The sequence below is a fragment of the Budorcas taxicolor genome, chromosome 22 (assembly GCF_023091745.1).
Source record: "Budorcas taxicolor isolate Tak-1 chromosome 22, Takin1.1, whole genome shotgun sequence".
Classification (NCBI taxonomy): Eukaryota; Metazoa; Chordata; class Mammalia; order Artiodactyla; family Bovidae; genus Budorcas; species Budorcas taxicolor.
In genome coordinates this window covers 37,847,948-37,863,531 of record NC_068931.1, presented here as the reverse complement: position 1 = coordinate 37,863,531, position 15,584 = coordinate 37,847,948, and the positions used below count along the sequence as shown (strand labels likewise).

The 15,584-nt window shown below is 47.5% G+C and overlaps 1 protein-coding gene across 2 annotated transcripts in view; it reads left to right on the top strand.

Annotated features, from left to right (window-relative positions):
• Nucleotides 1–15,584, top strand: part of LPIN2 (lipin 2) — a 102,376-nt gene that overhangs the window by 75,639 nt on the left and 11,153 nt on the right. For both annotated transcript variants that reach the window (XM_052660233.1, XM_052660234.1), the window contains 7 exons: nt 2,457–2,552; nt 4,393–4,691; nt 7,915–8,022; nt 8,630–8,753; nt 9,469–9,796; nt 12,046–12,145; nt 14,743–14,930. In XM_052660233.1, the coding sequence (XP_052516193.1) occupies nt 2,457–2,552; nt 4,393–4,691; nt 7,915–8,022; nt 8,630–8,753; nt 9,469–9,796; nt 12,046–12,145; nt 14,743–14,930 (1,243 nt within the window). The remainder of the gene's footprint in view (nt 1–2,456; nt 2,553–4,392; nt 4,692–7,914; nt 8,023–8,629; nt 8,754–9,468; nt 9,797–12,045; nt 12,146–14,742; nt 14,931–15,584) is intronic.

The following is a 15,584-nucleotide window of genomic DNA, read 5'->3' as shown; positions in this document are numbered from 1 at the left end:
AATACGATGTTGCTCATCTCATCATTTGGTTACTCCCGGGAAGATGGAGCTGGAAGTGAACCAGGCTCAGCTGTGGTTGGAAGGGATCACTGGTCCTCAGTGAAAACAGCCAGTGGACTGTGCAGTTGTTCCCACCACAAGGGCCGTGCAGAGCTAAGGACACTGAGCTCACAGATTGTTCCACTTACGTCTATATTATGCCTTTGTGTGTTTGTCTCTGTGTCTTGCACAGTCTAAAGCCAAAGTTCACAAGTTAATTGGTAAGAGTTTTGAAAGTTAGTATTTATTATTGTAAAATATTTAAAAGTATTTATTCAGAACCTGCAGATAAACAACTGCATTATTTTTAAAGGGTATGGCAGTATTTCATTTATACAAACACTCCTCACTTTGTACAGTAATTCAGACAATGAAAAGGGGCAGGCTGAAACCCTGCAAAAGGAAAGTTAGTCAGTGAGGGAAGTTAGGGCTCGTCCATGACCTCTATAAACTTTGGTCAAAACTTGCCAAAACTCTTACTGTGTTATAAATGTACAGGAAAATGAAAAATAGTGAAATAGTGCACTGCAGTTCAAAACATGAGAAATAATGAGAATTAAGTGTCTTATTTCTTCACAGAACACTCAGCAGGAGTGGTGTGAACAGCTCTTGCCTTCTTGACATAACACTTGCACTGTGGAATAAGTGTCTTTTCATTGTCTTAGCAGCTTGCCCTTTCTGAATCTGCCTCAGCGTCCAGCTTTTGGTCCTTTGGAATTGCCATGCCCTGAGGCGTCTCGGGGAGTTGCTTCAGCCTGAGGTTTTGCCGGTGTCCCTTCCTCTCCATCTGCATCCTTTTGTCACAGCTCCTTCCCTCTTTTCTGGGATAAACTCGCCTCCAGGTTCCTCTGCCACACGTCCTGCGTCTCGTTTGCAAAGTTGGCCGTTTCTTCTGTAACTGCTGATGTCCATTTTGGTTTCCTCCCCCAGCACTGGTACTGTTTGTTTCTTTAGCTACACTTTGGTTCTGGCCAGTGTCCTCTTTGCGTTGTCTATTTTATAAGGTGTCAGCTGGGTTTGTCACTGGGAGGCCAGGAGGAAGCACAGCCACGTGCTTCGCCGCCTGTGGCTGAACTGAGGGACAGATGTGCTGGGACTGGCCACTGACAGGCTCTGAAGAAGCGGCATGACGAGCCTGTGGTCATGACGGGCCTCTGCTGTTTCTGTGCAGTCACCCCTCTGTATCTGTGGGTTCTGCATCCAAGGTTTCAACCAATCAGATCAAAAATACTTCGGAAAAAATTTTCCAGAAAGTTCCCCAAAGCAAAACTTCATTTGCTATGCACTGGCAAGTGTTTGCATAGCATTTATGTTGTGCTACGTATTAGAAGTAGTCTAGAGATGACTTAGGGTACATGGGAAGATATGAGTGGGTTCTGTGCAAGGGTGGCGCCCTTTCCTCTGTAAGGGACTTGGGTGTGTATGGATTTCAGTATCTGAGGCAGCCCTCAAGCTACTCCTTGTGGTTACTGCAAGATGACTGGGTGACTGTGGACGGAGGGGCTGGTGGTAAAGTGTGTGCTTCCTGTAGTCACATGGTCAGCACAGTGTGGGAGCTGAGGTTCATGCTGACCCAAGTCTCTCACAGGAGGCCTGGCAGTGCTGTGACCTCCAGTTCAGGTCAGTCGCTCCGTCGTATTCAGCTCTTTGCAACCCCATAGACTGTAGCACGCCAGGCTTCCCTGTCCATCACCAACTCCTGGAGCTTATGCAAACTCATGTCCATTGAGTTGGTGGTGCCATCCAACCATCTCATCCTCTGTCGTCCCCTTCTCCTCCTGCCCTCAATCTTTCCCAGCATCAGGGTCTTTTCCAGTGAGTCAGTTCTTCACATCAGGTGGCCAGAGTACTAGAGTTTCAGCATCAGCATCAGTCCTTCCAGTGAATATTCAGGACTGATTTCCTGATCTCCTTGCAGTCCAAGGGACTCTCAAGAGTCTTCTCCAACACCACAGTTCAAATGCATCAATTCTTTGGCTCTCAGCTTTCTTTATAGTCCAACTCTCACATCCATACATGACTCCTGGAAAAACTGAAGAAACTAGATGGACCTTTGTCAGCAAAGTAATGTCTCTGCTTTTTAATACGCTGTCTAGGTTGGTGATAGCTTCCCTTCCAGAAAAAAATGGTGACCTCCAGAGGGGCTCAAGTGTGTGCTGACAGTGGGACTTCCCCCACCTTATGACATTTGGGAAAATAAACTTTTAAAATTTGTTATGAAAATAGGTGATCAAGCCTTTTCTCTCCGTCTGTGGTGTCGTCGGGGTGGGACGTGGGGAGGGGGGTGGGGTGGGGCAGGGAGTGGAGGCTCTCTCTGGGAGCCTCAGGACTAAGCTCGCCTGAGAGCCTGGAGTCTGGGCTTTGTTGAGCTGGGAGGATGGACGCTTACTGCTCAGCCTCACTGTGTCTGCTCCTAGATTGACATAGAGATCAATGGCGACGCTGTGGATCTCCACATGAAGCTGGGCGACAACGGGGAAGCTTTCTTTGTAGAGGAAACGGAAGAGGAGTATGTAAGTCCTGGGGGCGGGCCACGCTCGCCGCACACTCGTGGATGGTCGCTGCTGGCCAGATGAGCTTTCACTTTGGGTTGAAGAACTGGGCTGTCAGAAGGGAGCTGGAGCAGGAGGAACTCCCCCCACCCCCACCCCTGAGGTCCAGGCTGCCCACGTGCGAAGGCCCTGGCCCGGCCCCCACTGTGAGCGTCCGGTGACTTTCTCAGGTGGTGCCTGCACAGTTCACACCTTGGCCTGAGCACGCTCAGCTCCACCCGAGTCATCACAGAGGCACAGCAGGCTGCGTCTGCATGTGGACACGTGACCTTTGAGCTTGGGAACACGTTAGAGGTTTCCGTTGGGGACATGACATCCTGGTCCTTGATAGTGAGGTGCATTAGTTTATTATGATCTGGGGAGAGGTGACTAATTGGCCTCTGCCCTTTATGTGTGATTGTTGCATGTTTGGCCTCTTTCGGCGAGAGCACAACTGACCCCCTTCCCTGTGTATCCACTGATGTGAATGTGTCTAAGCTGCTCCTGATTGATTTAAGGTGGATCTTCTTGCAACTTCTTAGGGGGCATCATTAAATCTTTCATTGTGGAGAATAAAATCTCAGAGCAAAAACAATAGCTTCAAATTATTAAGATAGCTACTTTTTTTTGTTTGTGAAGATGAACTGCTAGTTTGATGCCATAAATTCCCAAAGAAAAACAACAGTGGAATGAGATTGTTCATCATTGTTCACTCAGGGCTGGCAGCATCAGTACTGGTATGGAAGGCAGCAGGAACCAGTGATTATGAAGGGGAACCTACCAGACCGGTGTTTCTCCTCGTATCTTAATTACTTGTTTTCATGTTGTCTTATTTGCATTTACTTTGCCCTGGAGAAAAAATTTCCCTATCAGAGACACAGGCGAAAGGCAGAAAGAAGCAGTGAGTTATCACGAGAGTGAACATCTCTGATGTAACCTGTCACGCTGACGAGGCTGCCTGTAAATCTGGCAGTGAGAGGGCTGGGTGCTGAGTCTGTTGCCTGCTGCACCCGTCGCTTCTCCTGATTCCATTCGGAACTGCTCAGCGGAGTGTCAGCTTTCCAGCCTTTTTTTCCTATTCCGCATATGACCCAATTGGTCAGATTTTCTTTAGCATAATGTGCTTTTCTTTAAAAATTACAAATTGCAGTTCATCCAACAACACTAGAATCACTGCTGTCCACACAGACTGTGAAGAGAAGCCCCGCTTTCCAGCAGCTCCTGGTATAAAGAGGGATAAACATTACCAGGATCCCTCTGGCTTCCACTTACTGACCTTTTGTTTCTCCCACTGAGGGGAAGAGAAGCCCCGCTTTCCAGCGGCTCCTGGTGTAAAGAGGGATAAGCATTACCAGGATCCCTCTGGCTTCCACTTACTGACCTTTTATGTTTCCCCACTGTTGTTGTCAGCACCCCCCCCACCCCCCGCCAAGTCAGAAGGTCTAGACCAAGCACTGTCCTTTCCATCACTGCATGATAGCCCATGGTATGGACGTGCGTTTCTTGAACCTTTCTTATGCTGATTCAGCTCACCCGCCCGCCCCCCTCCCCCAACAGTGAATCTATTCTGGCTGAGCTTCCACGTGCCCTGTGCTGACCCGGCACGTCCCTCCTCCACTATGTTCAGCCACGTGGACCCACACGAGCTAAGGCTCAGCTGTGCAGGGGGGTGGAGACCTATGCAGGTGGTGGTCAGTGTGACTTGCTCACCTTTGAGAGCTAGGAAGGTGTTCTTTGTACCACTGTGAGGTCAGCCAGAATCACTGCTGTTTTGATTCACCATAGGGTTTGTCAAACTTTTCTTTCTCGTGTTCTCTTTAAGGAGAAGCTCCCTGCTTACCTGGCCACGTCACCAATCCCTACTGAAGATCAATTCTTTACAGACATCGACAGCCCTTTGGTGAAACCAGGTGGAAATGAAAGACCTTCTCAGAGTTCGGACGTTGCCCACATCCTGGAAGCAGAGACAGTCTTCACCCCTAGTTCTGTGAAAAAGAAAAAACGAAGGAGGAAGAAATGCAAACAGGACAGTAAGAAGGAGGACCAGGCCGTGTCACCCCTTGCTGGGGACGCCACGGGTGTGGACCTGAGCTCCGACGATGACAAGGGGGCCCAGGCAAGGTAGGCAGGAGGGACAGAAGGAAAGATGTGCAGGTGTGTGTGTGCCCTGAAAACCATGCCTTGGACACAGGTGGCTCTGGGAAGGAGGAGGGTTTTCATGTGGGTGATGCTGTGTACCGTCTCCAGGGCAGATGTGCAATGGAGATGCTTACGACACCCAGCAGAGACCGCAGTGTAGGACTGCAATCACACCGTCAGACAGGCGTCTCTGCTTTCCATCCACCAGGGCAGACAGGCTTGCAGGGTCCGTATGGGAGCTGGGTGCAGGGGCTGGAGGCCGCTGCTCCCCTCCTGACCATCTGTGGCCTCAGAGGACGCCCGTGTCAGTCTGCAGGGACGAGGGTCTCCATGCCTCCCTCCCCTCCTCTTCATTCTGCTGCACGAAACAGACACTGGCCAGCCCCCTTCTGCCCTGTTGAGAGGGGTCTTTTATGGGACGTGTCCTGTTTCCAGAAGCAAACTCGATCATTAGTCACACTGAGACGGACTGACTGACCCCAAGCTGAGGACAAGGGTCAGCTGGTGTCAGCAGTGAACTTTGGCGCTGGTCATTAGCAACCCCTTATCTCTTATATATATGCTGCCAGCTGAATAGAGGAAAGCTCATTTAGTCCCTCTGATTTATCCATGTAGATGATTCAGGCCACTGACTTTGACTTTCTGTTAGTGTTTGTCCCTGTGCTTTAGAAACTGGGGTGTATTTACATACAGTGGTATTCATGGATCTAAGTGTGCAGTTCATTGAATCAATAGTTGTGAATATCATGGAACCTCTGTTGGCTTTTGAATGAGAAAAGTAGTTGTTTTACACAGTAAAGCTGAACTTGGAGCTGTGATGTTAGGGGTCATCTGTGAAGCCTGAAGTGCTCCAGACACACCATCTGCAAACTTCAGCTGGGCCTCCCCCACCACCCTGACCAGTGTTAGACCGTCTGCCCGTCCGTAGATCCTCTGCCGTTCAGGGTTGCTGTAGACGTTTGTGCTGCGTTTCAGCATAGAGTCAGCACTGCTCTTCCTTATGCTCTCACCTGTACCCTCCCTTACATCCCCGTGCCACAGGCTTCGTTAGCCCCTCATGGTCAGCCTCCTGGCTGCCTGTCCTTGGGTACGTGTGCATTTTGAACGTGCTTGGCAGGTTTTCGTGAATCACAGGACTAAAGGGAACCTCAGCATCAGCAGCTTTTTCCATCACTCTGATGGATCTGATCTAATGAGTTCTATTTTTGTCCAGATTTGCCCAGAGAAGACATGTCCTGCCCTTCTAGGGCTTGTAAATTCTTAATGGTGCCTGGTCTCTTTCTCTCTCTCAATATTTTATTAAATTCGGTTTGCTTTGCTGGGTTTCTTGGTTTACTGTGTGTGTGTGGCAGGGGTGGGGGGGTGGGGGGTATGTGTGTCGTCTAATCGTGTCCTACTCTTTGCAGCCCCGTGTGTGTGTGTGTTAGTCACTAGTCATGTCCTACTCTTCGCGAACCCATGGACTGTAGCCCACGAGGTTCCTCTGTCCATGGAGTTCTCCAGGCCAGGATACTGGAGTGGGTAGCCATTCCCTTCTCCAGGGGATCTTCCCGACTCAGGGGTTGAACCCAGGTCTCCAACATTGCAGGCAGATTCCTTGCTGTCTGAGCCACCAGGGAAGCCCCATCTTTTATACTGTGGTGAAATATATTCCAAAGATACGTTTAAAGAAAAAATTTTCCGTGGCATTTATGTTGCTGTTTTCAAACCTCTTTCAAATATGTAAATAGTAATAGGCCAGGCTGTACTACCCTTTCAGATTTGGCAGATAAGGACTTTTCATAGCAAATGATTTCCCTTTCTGCTTTTACCATTGCAATCTCCTCTTTTAACAAATGCAGTATTTTTATCTGGATATCAGCCTTTTACGTGATATATGTATCTTTCCTCTTAAATAAGGTGGTGTGCCAGAGCTCAATCTTTCTGAGACAAAAGAGATGAGGGTTTGGAAAACCTGATTTAGGAAATGCAGCCAAAAGGAAAAATAGTTACGTATCAGAGTTGGTGGTAAAGCAGAGCGTATTGAATTAAGATGTAAAGAAGAGAAGAGATAATACAAATTAATAAAATGATTTCTATCTGTATTTTTTGTCTAGCTAATTAAGTGATAGATATTCTCATGTCTGTCTTGGTAGAACATTAAAGTTTCTGTAAGGAGCTCTTGAATTTGTATCATATTTAGTGTTTGAACTTTTCAGAGTTTTTCTATATACTTTGCAGCGCTCTCAACATGACACACCACACGAGTCTCACATTGACTCTTGCCGAGTACATAGGACAAGGGATAAATTTCTAACAACATGAAAAACTAGGACCCTCAGTGCTTCTGAGGGGTGTTTTCAAGGTTATATGGCAAGTTAGTTCTATTAACTCTGCAAATCAGGGAAACCAAAGGGTAAATTAATTCAAACCTTATTAGCAGTAGTTCAGTCTTCTATAGTTCCAAGGTCTGAGAATGAATTTTAAAAGCATCTGTCATACTTTTGTGTCATCTTCCTCACATCCCTACATCCTGCAGATTTTAACTTAGAGAAAGTTCTCAGACTGAAAGTAAGTTCCGGATTTTTAAGAGTTTTTTTCCTGTATTTTTGAATTTTTAAGCCATAGCTTTTGTCTTCAGCTGTCTGCTTGCTTTCATTTTCTGTAACATGCAGGAGAGTGTAGTGAAAAGAACACAGGCTTGCTTGCTTTGAATACAACTACTTACTAGCTTTTTTACTTTGGGCAAGTTACTAAACTCCTCTAGGTCCTTGATTAAGTAATACCTAAGGTAGGATTTTACGGCTTCATGTTTGCGAGGATTGAATGCAATGTACGATAAAGCCTTAGTTTGCTTCTTGTAGCCTCTGAGTCAAGTACCCCTACCAGATGTAAAAAGGAGCTTTTTTCTTTTCTGTCCCTCCTGTTTATCCCATGCTTGAATGGTGATTGCAGTGGTGTCCAGTAGGTGGCACCAGTGAACCCCTTTCTCCTTCATGGAATGTCGTGTCCGTGGCTCAGTCATGTCTGCCTCTTTAAATCTCATGGACTGTAGACCGCTAGGCTCCTCAGTCCATAGATTTCCCTTTTTAAGAGACTTAGTTATTAATTGTTCATTTGACTTTCTTCTTTTGTATCATTTAGACAGTGTCATAATTGGCGGATATTATAAAGCTAGTGTAAGTAACATTGTTCTGTCTCTGATTTTTTTTTTTTTCCTTCGCAGAAGATCTTCAAATGCTTCCTTAAAGGAAGAAGAACATAAGGAGCCCCTGCTCTTCCATTCTGGAGACCACTACCCCTTGTCTGATGGAGACTGGTCCCCTTTAGACAAGTAAGTGTTCTGGAGATGGTTTCATTTCCTACAGGAAGGATAAGCTGAGTAGCTTTTCTGTTACTCCCCATGTTGATGCGTCCCTGTCTTTCATATAGAAGAGGACTGAAGGTGTGCTTTCCACACGAGTATGGGCCTTCCCCCTCAGTAATTACTTTGTTCCTAAACTTGATCTGACTTATTCTCAGGGTTGGCCAGTATGGATCTGTATAATCAGCATAGAATCTGACCCTCTGCAGTTCTTGTTGGTGTGAACTGCTCACTGTGTAACTGGGTAACACCGTGAAGAAGCATGCAGTCACACTTTGTGTTCAAGTCCGGTTTCTTTCTGTATTATGTTAACTTTACCCATCTTTCCATGCATTTCCTCTCCTATAAAATTACCTTTCTCACTGATTTCTGGTGAGAATCAAATGGGATAATTACATTATTGAGGACCCAGCAAGTCCACAGTAAATGCTGGTTGGCATTAAAGTAGCCATTTCGTATTTACAGGTGAAATTGACGTGTTCACACTTCTATTTCTCTTTCTTTTCCTCTGTTGAGCTCAGCAAGACCGAAATTCCCAGCTTTAACATCATTACATTTATTTGTCCTGTGTTTGCAGCCCCTACCCCCCGGTGGCCTGCCCAAAGAGCGACTCAGAGCTGGAAGTGAAGCCCGCTGGGAGCCTGCTCAGATCCGAGTCCCACATGGAGTGGACGTGGGGCGGGTTCCCGGAGTCCACCAAGGTAGAGGGTTCCCTGCTGGAGGTGGAGGGCGGTTTTTGCACCAGTGACGGTTGTGAAAGGGGCCTGGCGCCCTCGTGTGGTCACATGAGCGAAGCCACGTTAACACCATCTATGATGTTCATGCTGTGTTCACAGCAGACGGAATCCAGCAGTGTAGTCAGTAATGTTGACCATTAACATTTTAATCAGGAAAAATTTTAAAGTACCTAAAATAAAACTTCCACTGAAAGTTTAAGTAGGCAATCGATTATGAAAGCTTTTTTATCAGCTCTTGGTGAAAGAAGAAAAAATTGGAACAATGCTTTTCTTGAGAGGACAAAAAATGTAGTGTTTTGAAAATACACATTTTGCTTTTTACATTGTTGTGACAGGGCCTTGAGGTAGTGCAGGCAGGCCTCAATTCCCTGGAGTGATCAAGTTTTCTTCCTCTATCATCTGAAATGTTCATGTGTCCTGTCTTCTCCAGTGCTTAGATCTTTATAGTAAAACAGTTATAAGTATAACGTGTTTGTAAGTATCGTTACAGTGAACAAAATGCAGTGAATAGTTTTTCCCACTATTTAATTATGAACAGTTTTATACATACAAAATTATGTGTTTAGTGAATGTGTGCTAGTTATAAATAAAATTAACACATGCACCAGCATCCAGCTTAGGAAACAGAGTTAACAGACACCTTCAACAGAAGTTTAACGTTGAAACATGCCTGTTTCAGGTCAGCAAACGGGATCGGTCCGAGCATCACCCCAGGACAGCGATGATCACACCGTCGGAAAACACCCACTTCCGGGTGATCCCCAGCAAGGACAGCCTCCTGAGTGAGGTCGAGAAGGACGCTTCAATGGGGGAGACAGTCTGCACCATCGTGAAGCCCAAGCCGCGAGCCCCAGGGAAGCAGCATGGTGGGGCAGCCTTGGCAACAGGCCCTCGGGAGCCCCCCATGGGATTGGATGCCCCCCACCTGCCTCCCTCACCCCCCTTTGTGGAGGCACCCTCGGAAGCTCGACCAGCCGCTAAGGTCGACTCGCCCTCCAAGAAGAGAGGTAATCAGGGCTTTGGTTTGACTTCGACAGCTCCCAATCTAGGTAGTGAATTATCCCAGGGTTTCAGGTGATACATGGGGCCCCGTCCTCCCGACTGGGACCTGCCGCACCAGGGTGGGGATGAGGGGTGTGGCTTCCCCATCACACTGTGGGCACCCTCAGAGCCAACTCTGATCTGTCTCTCCTGGCCGTGGCTACTGAGAAGCATTCTCTGAAAAAATTATGAAGGTATTAAAGTCAATTAATGAGTAAAATTAATCCCTTTAAGTGTTAGTTGTTCATTCATTTCTGACTCTTTGCGGCCCCATGGACTGTGGCCCACCAGCCTACTCTGTCCTTGGGATTCTCCAGGCAAGAATATTGGAGTGGGTTGTCATTCCCTTTTCCAGGGCATCCTCCTTGCCCAGTGTTTGAACCCAGGCCTCCTGCATTGCAGGCAGATTCTTTACTATCTGAGCCACCAGGGAAGCCAGGCTTCGGCAGTATGTGAACCGAGAACTTCTAGATGTACAAGCTGGATTTTAGAAAAGGCAGAGGACCCAGAGATCAAATTGCCAACATCTGTTGGATCATAAAGAAAAGCAAGGGAATTCCAGAAAAAATCTACTTGTGCTTCATTGACTATGCTAAAGTCTTTGCTGTGTGGATCACAACAAACTGGAAAATTTTTAAAGGGATGGGAAGGGCAGACCAGCCTACCTGCCTCCTAAGAAACCTGTGTGCGGATCAAGAAGCAACACTTAGAACCTTACATGGAACAACTGACTGGTTCAAAATTGGGACAAGAGTACAACAAGGCTATATATTGTCACCCTGCTTATTTAACTTCTGTGCAGAGTACATCATGCAAAATGCCAGTCTGGATGAAGCACAAGCTGGAATAAAGATTGCTGGGAAAAATATCAACAATTTCAGGTATGCAGATCATACCGCTCTAATGGCAAAAAGCAAAGAGGAACTAAAGAGCCTCTTGATGAGGGTAAAAGAGGAGAGTGAAAAAAATGGCTTAAAACTCAGCATCAAAAAACTCAGATCATGGCATCCGGTCCCATCACTTCATGGCAAATAGATGGGGGAAAAGTGGAAGCAATAGCATTTTATTTTCTTAGGCTCCAGAATCACTGTGGATGGTGACTGCAGCCACAAAATTAAAAGATGCTTGTTCCTTGGAAGAGAAGCTATGACAAACCTAGACAGCATATTAAAAAGCAGAGAGATTACTTTGCTGACAAAGGTCCATCTTGTCAAGGCTATGGTTTTTCCAGTAGTCATGTAGGGATGTGGGAGTTGTACCATAAAGAAAGCTCGGTGTCGAAAAATTGATGCTTTCGAACTGTGGTGCTGGAGAAGACTCTTGAGAGTCCCTTGGACTGCAGGGAGATGAAACCAATCAATCCTAAAGGAAATTGAATATTTATTGGAAGGATCGATGCTGAACCTGTAGCTCGAATACTTTGACCACCTGATACGAAGAGCTAACTCATTGGAAAAGACCCTGATGAGCTGGGAATGATTGAGGGCAAAAGAAGAAGGGGCAGCAGAGAATGAATGGTTAGGTAGCATCACCGATTCAATAGATGGGAGTTTGAGCAAGCTCTGGGGGAGACAGTGAAGGACAGGTAGGCCTGTGCTGTAGTCCATGGGGCTGCAAAGAGTCAGACGCCGCTAAGCAACTGAGCACTCATGCACGTTCATATGTAAAAAGCAAGCATACTCTCAAGTATAAATGACTCAGGGCCCAGGATTTACATGAGAGAAGATGAAAGAATTCGAGATGCAGCCCGTGTTCATTGGATAGCTGGCAGGAGTGCTGCCCCGCTCCAGTACTCCTGCCTGGAAAATCCCATGGACGGAGGAGCCTGGAAGGCTGCAGTCCATGGGGTCCCTGAGGGTTGGACACCACTGAGCAACTTCACTTTCACTTTCATGCATTGGAGAAAAAAATGGCAACCCACTGCAATATTCTTGCTTGGAGAATCCCAGGGACGGGGCAGCCTGGTGGGCTGCCGTCTACGGGGTCACACAGAGTCGGACACGACTGACGTGACAGCAGCAGCAAGAGTGCTGACCTCTTTCACCTGGATGGGTGAGAGACAGCAGTGGGGAAGGTTAGACGATACCTTTAAAAGTACACCGCAGGTCTAGTTGTGGTTAGTTTTATGGTTTGAAAACCTTTGTTTTCCTGCAGTTGTAAATGAAGAGTGACCACGTTCTCATCTCTGATGTGTTTTTTCTTTTATAAAAAACAGGTGTCCACAAGAGAAGCCAACACCAGGGGCCTGATGATATCTACCTGGACGACTTGAAGGCCCTGGAACCCGAGGTTGCAGCTCTCTATTTCCCCAAAAGGTAGTGGGTTTATATTGCAGAGCGGGCAACTCTGAAATGTTCTAGATGTTTCCAGAGCAAAGCATTAGAAAAAGGAGCAAGGGGCTGGTATGCTTCAGCTAAATTCAATTCTTGCTTCAGATTTTGGAAAATCCAGAAATTGTGTGTATTCTTTTTGTGAAGAAACGTTCAGTACAGTGAGAAGGTGTCCCCGTCAAGCTCTTGTAGTAAGGGCGTAACGCGGATGTGACATCAGATTAGCTCCTCCTGTTCATTAGCATTGTTTCCTTTATTATGTGTTCAGAGGTGATATATCTTTATTCAGAGACACTTTACAAAGCGGGCCTCTGCTCTTCACTGACGCTGTGCTTACTCACAGGCCTGGATCTGGTGGGGCCCTTTCCAGGGCCTTTCCAAACTTCCCCTTCCTCCTTTCCAAGCCATCCCTTCCTCCTCTGTGACTCCCTGCTTGGAATAACACCAAAATCTTAGCAGTGATAGACTTGGGCGGTTTTCCCAAGGCCATTTCCATTCTTGGGGAAATTCCATTTTATTAAATAATATTCTGTGATCACAAGAGCAGTGTTTACTTTTCCCGAAGTTCTCATGGCTTGAATACACTGAGCCATAGTCACACATAATTAAATACTTTTAAACAAATTATTGAAAAGCATATCTGAAGGTTTTATTTAAAATAGACAGGATTGGGGTGAGGATACTTAGTTTTTACAGATATTTTTGCAGGATCCTTAAAACGCCCTAACTTTCTCCCGTTTGTTTGGAGTAGTAGTTGGGTTTTTAATGGGAGAGACGTGAAACTGGTCCTTTTTTTTTTTTTCATCGTAAGCTATCTTGACATTACCTCTTTGTTTGTGACTTCCCAGTCCATAACAATGTGTTTACATTGGGACAGATGTAAGACATTTCTTAGTTTGCTTTTTTGAAGCACGGGGAGCATGACTGCTGCACGGGGGCCACCCTGTGCGGTTGCAGCCGGACTGTCTGGGGCCGTAGCCACTCACGTCATGCGTGATTGTGTCTGGAAGCAAGACAGGGAGGCTGTTGGAATGCTCACAGGCGTTCGTTTTCTCTTCGTGGTCACCGGCCCCCTGACTGAAGAGCTAGTGTTGAACTTGACCCTGAAGCACACAGTCTCGTGGTTCTAACAGCCCACTGTTGAGTCGGTCGGCATCTTCCACGTATTCAGCGGGGGCCTCAGTTAGGGTCACACCAGCTGCTGTAACTAGTAAAACTCACGTGGCTTGACCACAGCAATTCATTTCTTGCTCATGTGATGGTGTTGGTGGGGGCCTTGCACATGGGGGCTCCGGAGCACCAGCCCCTCCCATCCTGAGGCTCCCCTGTCCCCGTGGGGCCTCGACAGGGAAAGGGGAGGGCCGCTGGGGGCTCAGTTTTCTGGGGCCCGTCTTGGAAAGGAGGCGGCACACGCCTTCTGTCCATAGGGATGGCACAGTCTGATCACATGGCTACACCTGACTTCAGGGGCCACCCATGTGCCCAGGAGGGTGAGCACGAGGTGCTTGTTTCACCCCGAGGTCAGCCTTGCTGGGGCCCCAGCACAGCAGCCGGTGCTTGCTGCCTAGGTGGCCTTGGCTTTTTCACCGTCTCCGGTTAGCAGCACGCTCTGTTGATCCGATTACTCTCAAAACTGGTGTGGATGTGCATCGCTCAGTCCAACACCAGCATCTGCTCTTCAGAGGCTCAAGTGCAAAATGTTAGTGTTTGCAACAGCTCTCTATTTATGGCTTAGCTGTACTGTGCTGCCACCTACTGCTCAAATTTCAGATTTTCTTCTAAACATCATACAACTTCATGAGATGACATGCATTTATGTACTGGCTTTTAAAAAAATAAAATAATAATTCTAAAAGTATCCGTTCAGAAGGTGTAGAGTAGGAAGCATTCATGACTAAGAGATGTAAGGTGTCATTTCCATGTCCTTTTCCTCTCAAATTTATGCTCCATTACGAAAAGTTTCCTTTAGGATCAGCTTCTAAAACCTGGCTTCCACGCCTTGTTTAGAAAACTGAAAACGTTGAGTAACCTCAACTTTGGTTCTGGGGCTCACCAGTGTAGGAACAGTTTATTTCTGGTTTCTTGGTGCATTTCTTTCTTGAGGTGTGTCCAGCCTCCTGAGAACTTTTACTTGGTTAATTTCTTCGTTTTGTTTTCATGAGGTAATAAATGAATTTAGAAAAGCCTTATTTTTAACAATAATACACCCCTGGACTACAGCAGTTTCTCCGAGAGAAGTATAGTTCCACAGCCTTTTGTAGGAAGTTAAGATCAGAAGGTTTCCAGACATCAGGTTTTTCTTACCCTGTCATTTTGTCATGTAAATGAATGCTTGTAACTCTTTCATCCCCTTCATAAGTCAGAAGGGCCATCATCGATGGTTCACGTGACTGTGAGCGATTGGTGTGTGCGTGTTTACTGTGTTCAGTCAATTCCTCAGCAGCACTGTTGCGTTGTCTCAGTGTCGTCTAGGATAGGGTCTGAACACTGCCTAAGCAAAGCCGCGTCCGGGGCAGGGAGCCCTGAGCTTAGCCATCAGGCTCAGGGCAGGGGTGTGATGGCCGGTGCCTTTCTCCCCGCAGTGAGTCGGAGCCCGGCTCCCGGCAGTGGCCCGAGTCCGACACGCTGTCTGGCTCCCAGTCCCCCCAGTCGGTGGGCAGCGCGGCGGCCGACAGCGGCACCGAGTGCCTCTCGGACTCTGCCATGGACCTGCCCGACGTCACCCTGTCGCTCTGTGGTGGCCTCAGCGAGAACGGAGAGATCTCCAAAGGTGGGTGGGCAGCTTCGTCCGCCCTGGGTGGTGAGCCGTGCCGGGAACGCAGCCCTGGGGTCTCATGGAGGTGGCGGGGTCTCCCTTGGACGTCAGACTCTTCGCCCCTCATTTAGGTGCCTCGTGTTGGGGTGACCCCGCGTGTCAGTGGGTGGGAGGGCTGTGGGCCTAGGGACAGGTTCTTGGGCTGCCCCATGTACTGGGCGGCCAGGGTCAGCTCAGCCCCGGCTGCGTTCTCTTCTGTGAAGTGCTGGAATAATTGTAGGGCTGGGACCTGGCAGCCCCGAGCCTGAGACATGAGAGGAAGGCCTCATGTTGCCAAAGCTGTCTGCTGAGTGAAATGGTCTTTCTGGCGAAAGTAGCAGGGGTTACTCTGTCCGAGAGTTGGCCCAGGAGAGTCAAGTCACTCATGAGAAAGGGGGTTGCTTAGCAGGGCTGGTTCCAACAACCCTGTGGGACTTGAGCACCTGTGTGTCCAACTGTCCTAGCCAGTTCTTTGGCCTTTCTGGTCTTACCTCCTTTTGTAAACTGAGCTCTTCATGTTTTCTCAGTTTGGTTGGTAGCCCTTGATGGATTTTCCTCTAAGGAAAGATTTTCTGACTAACGTCATCCTTTGTCTTGTGTGTGTGGCAGGCCCGGTTGCCCGGGACCTCT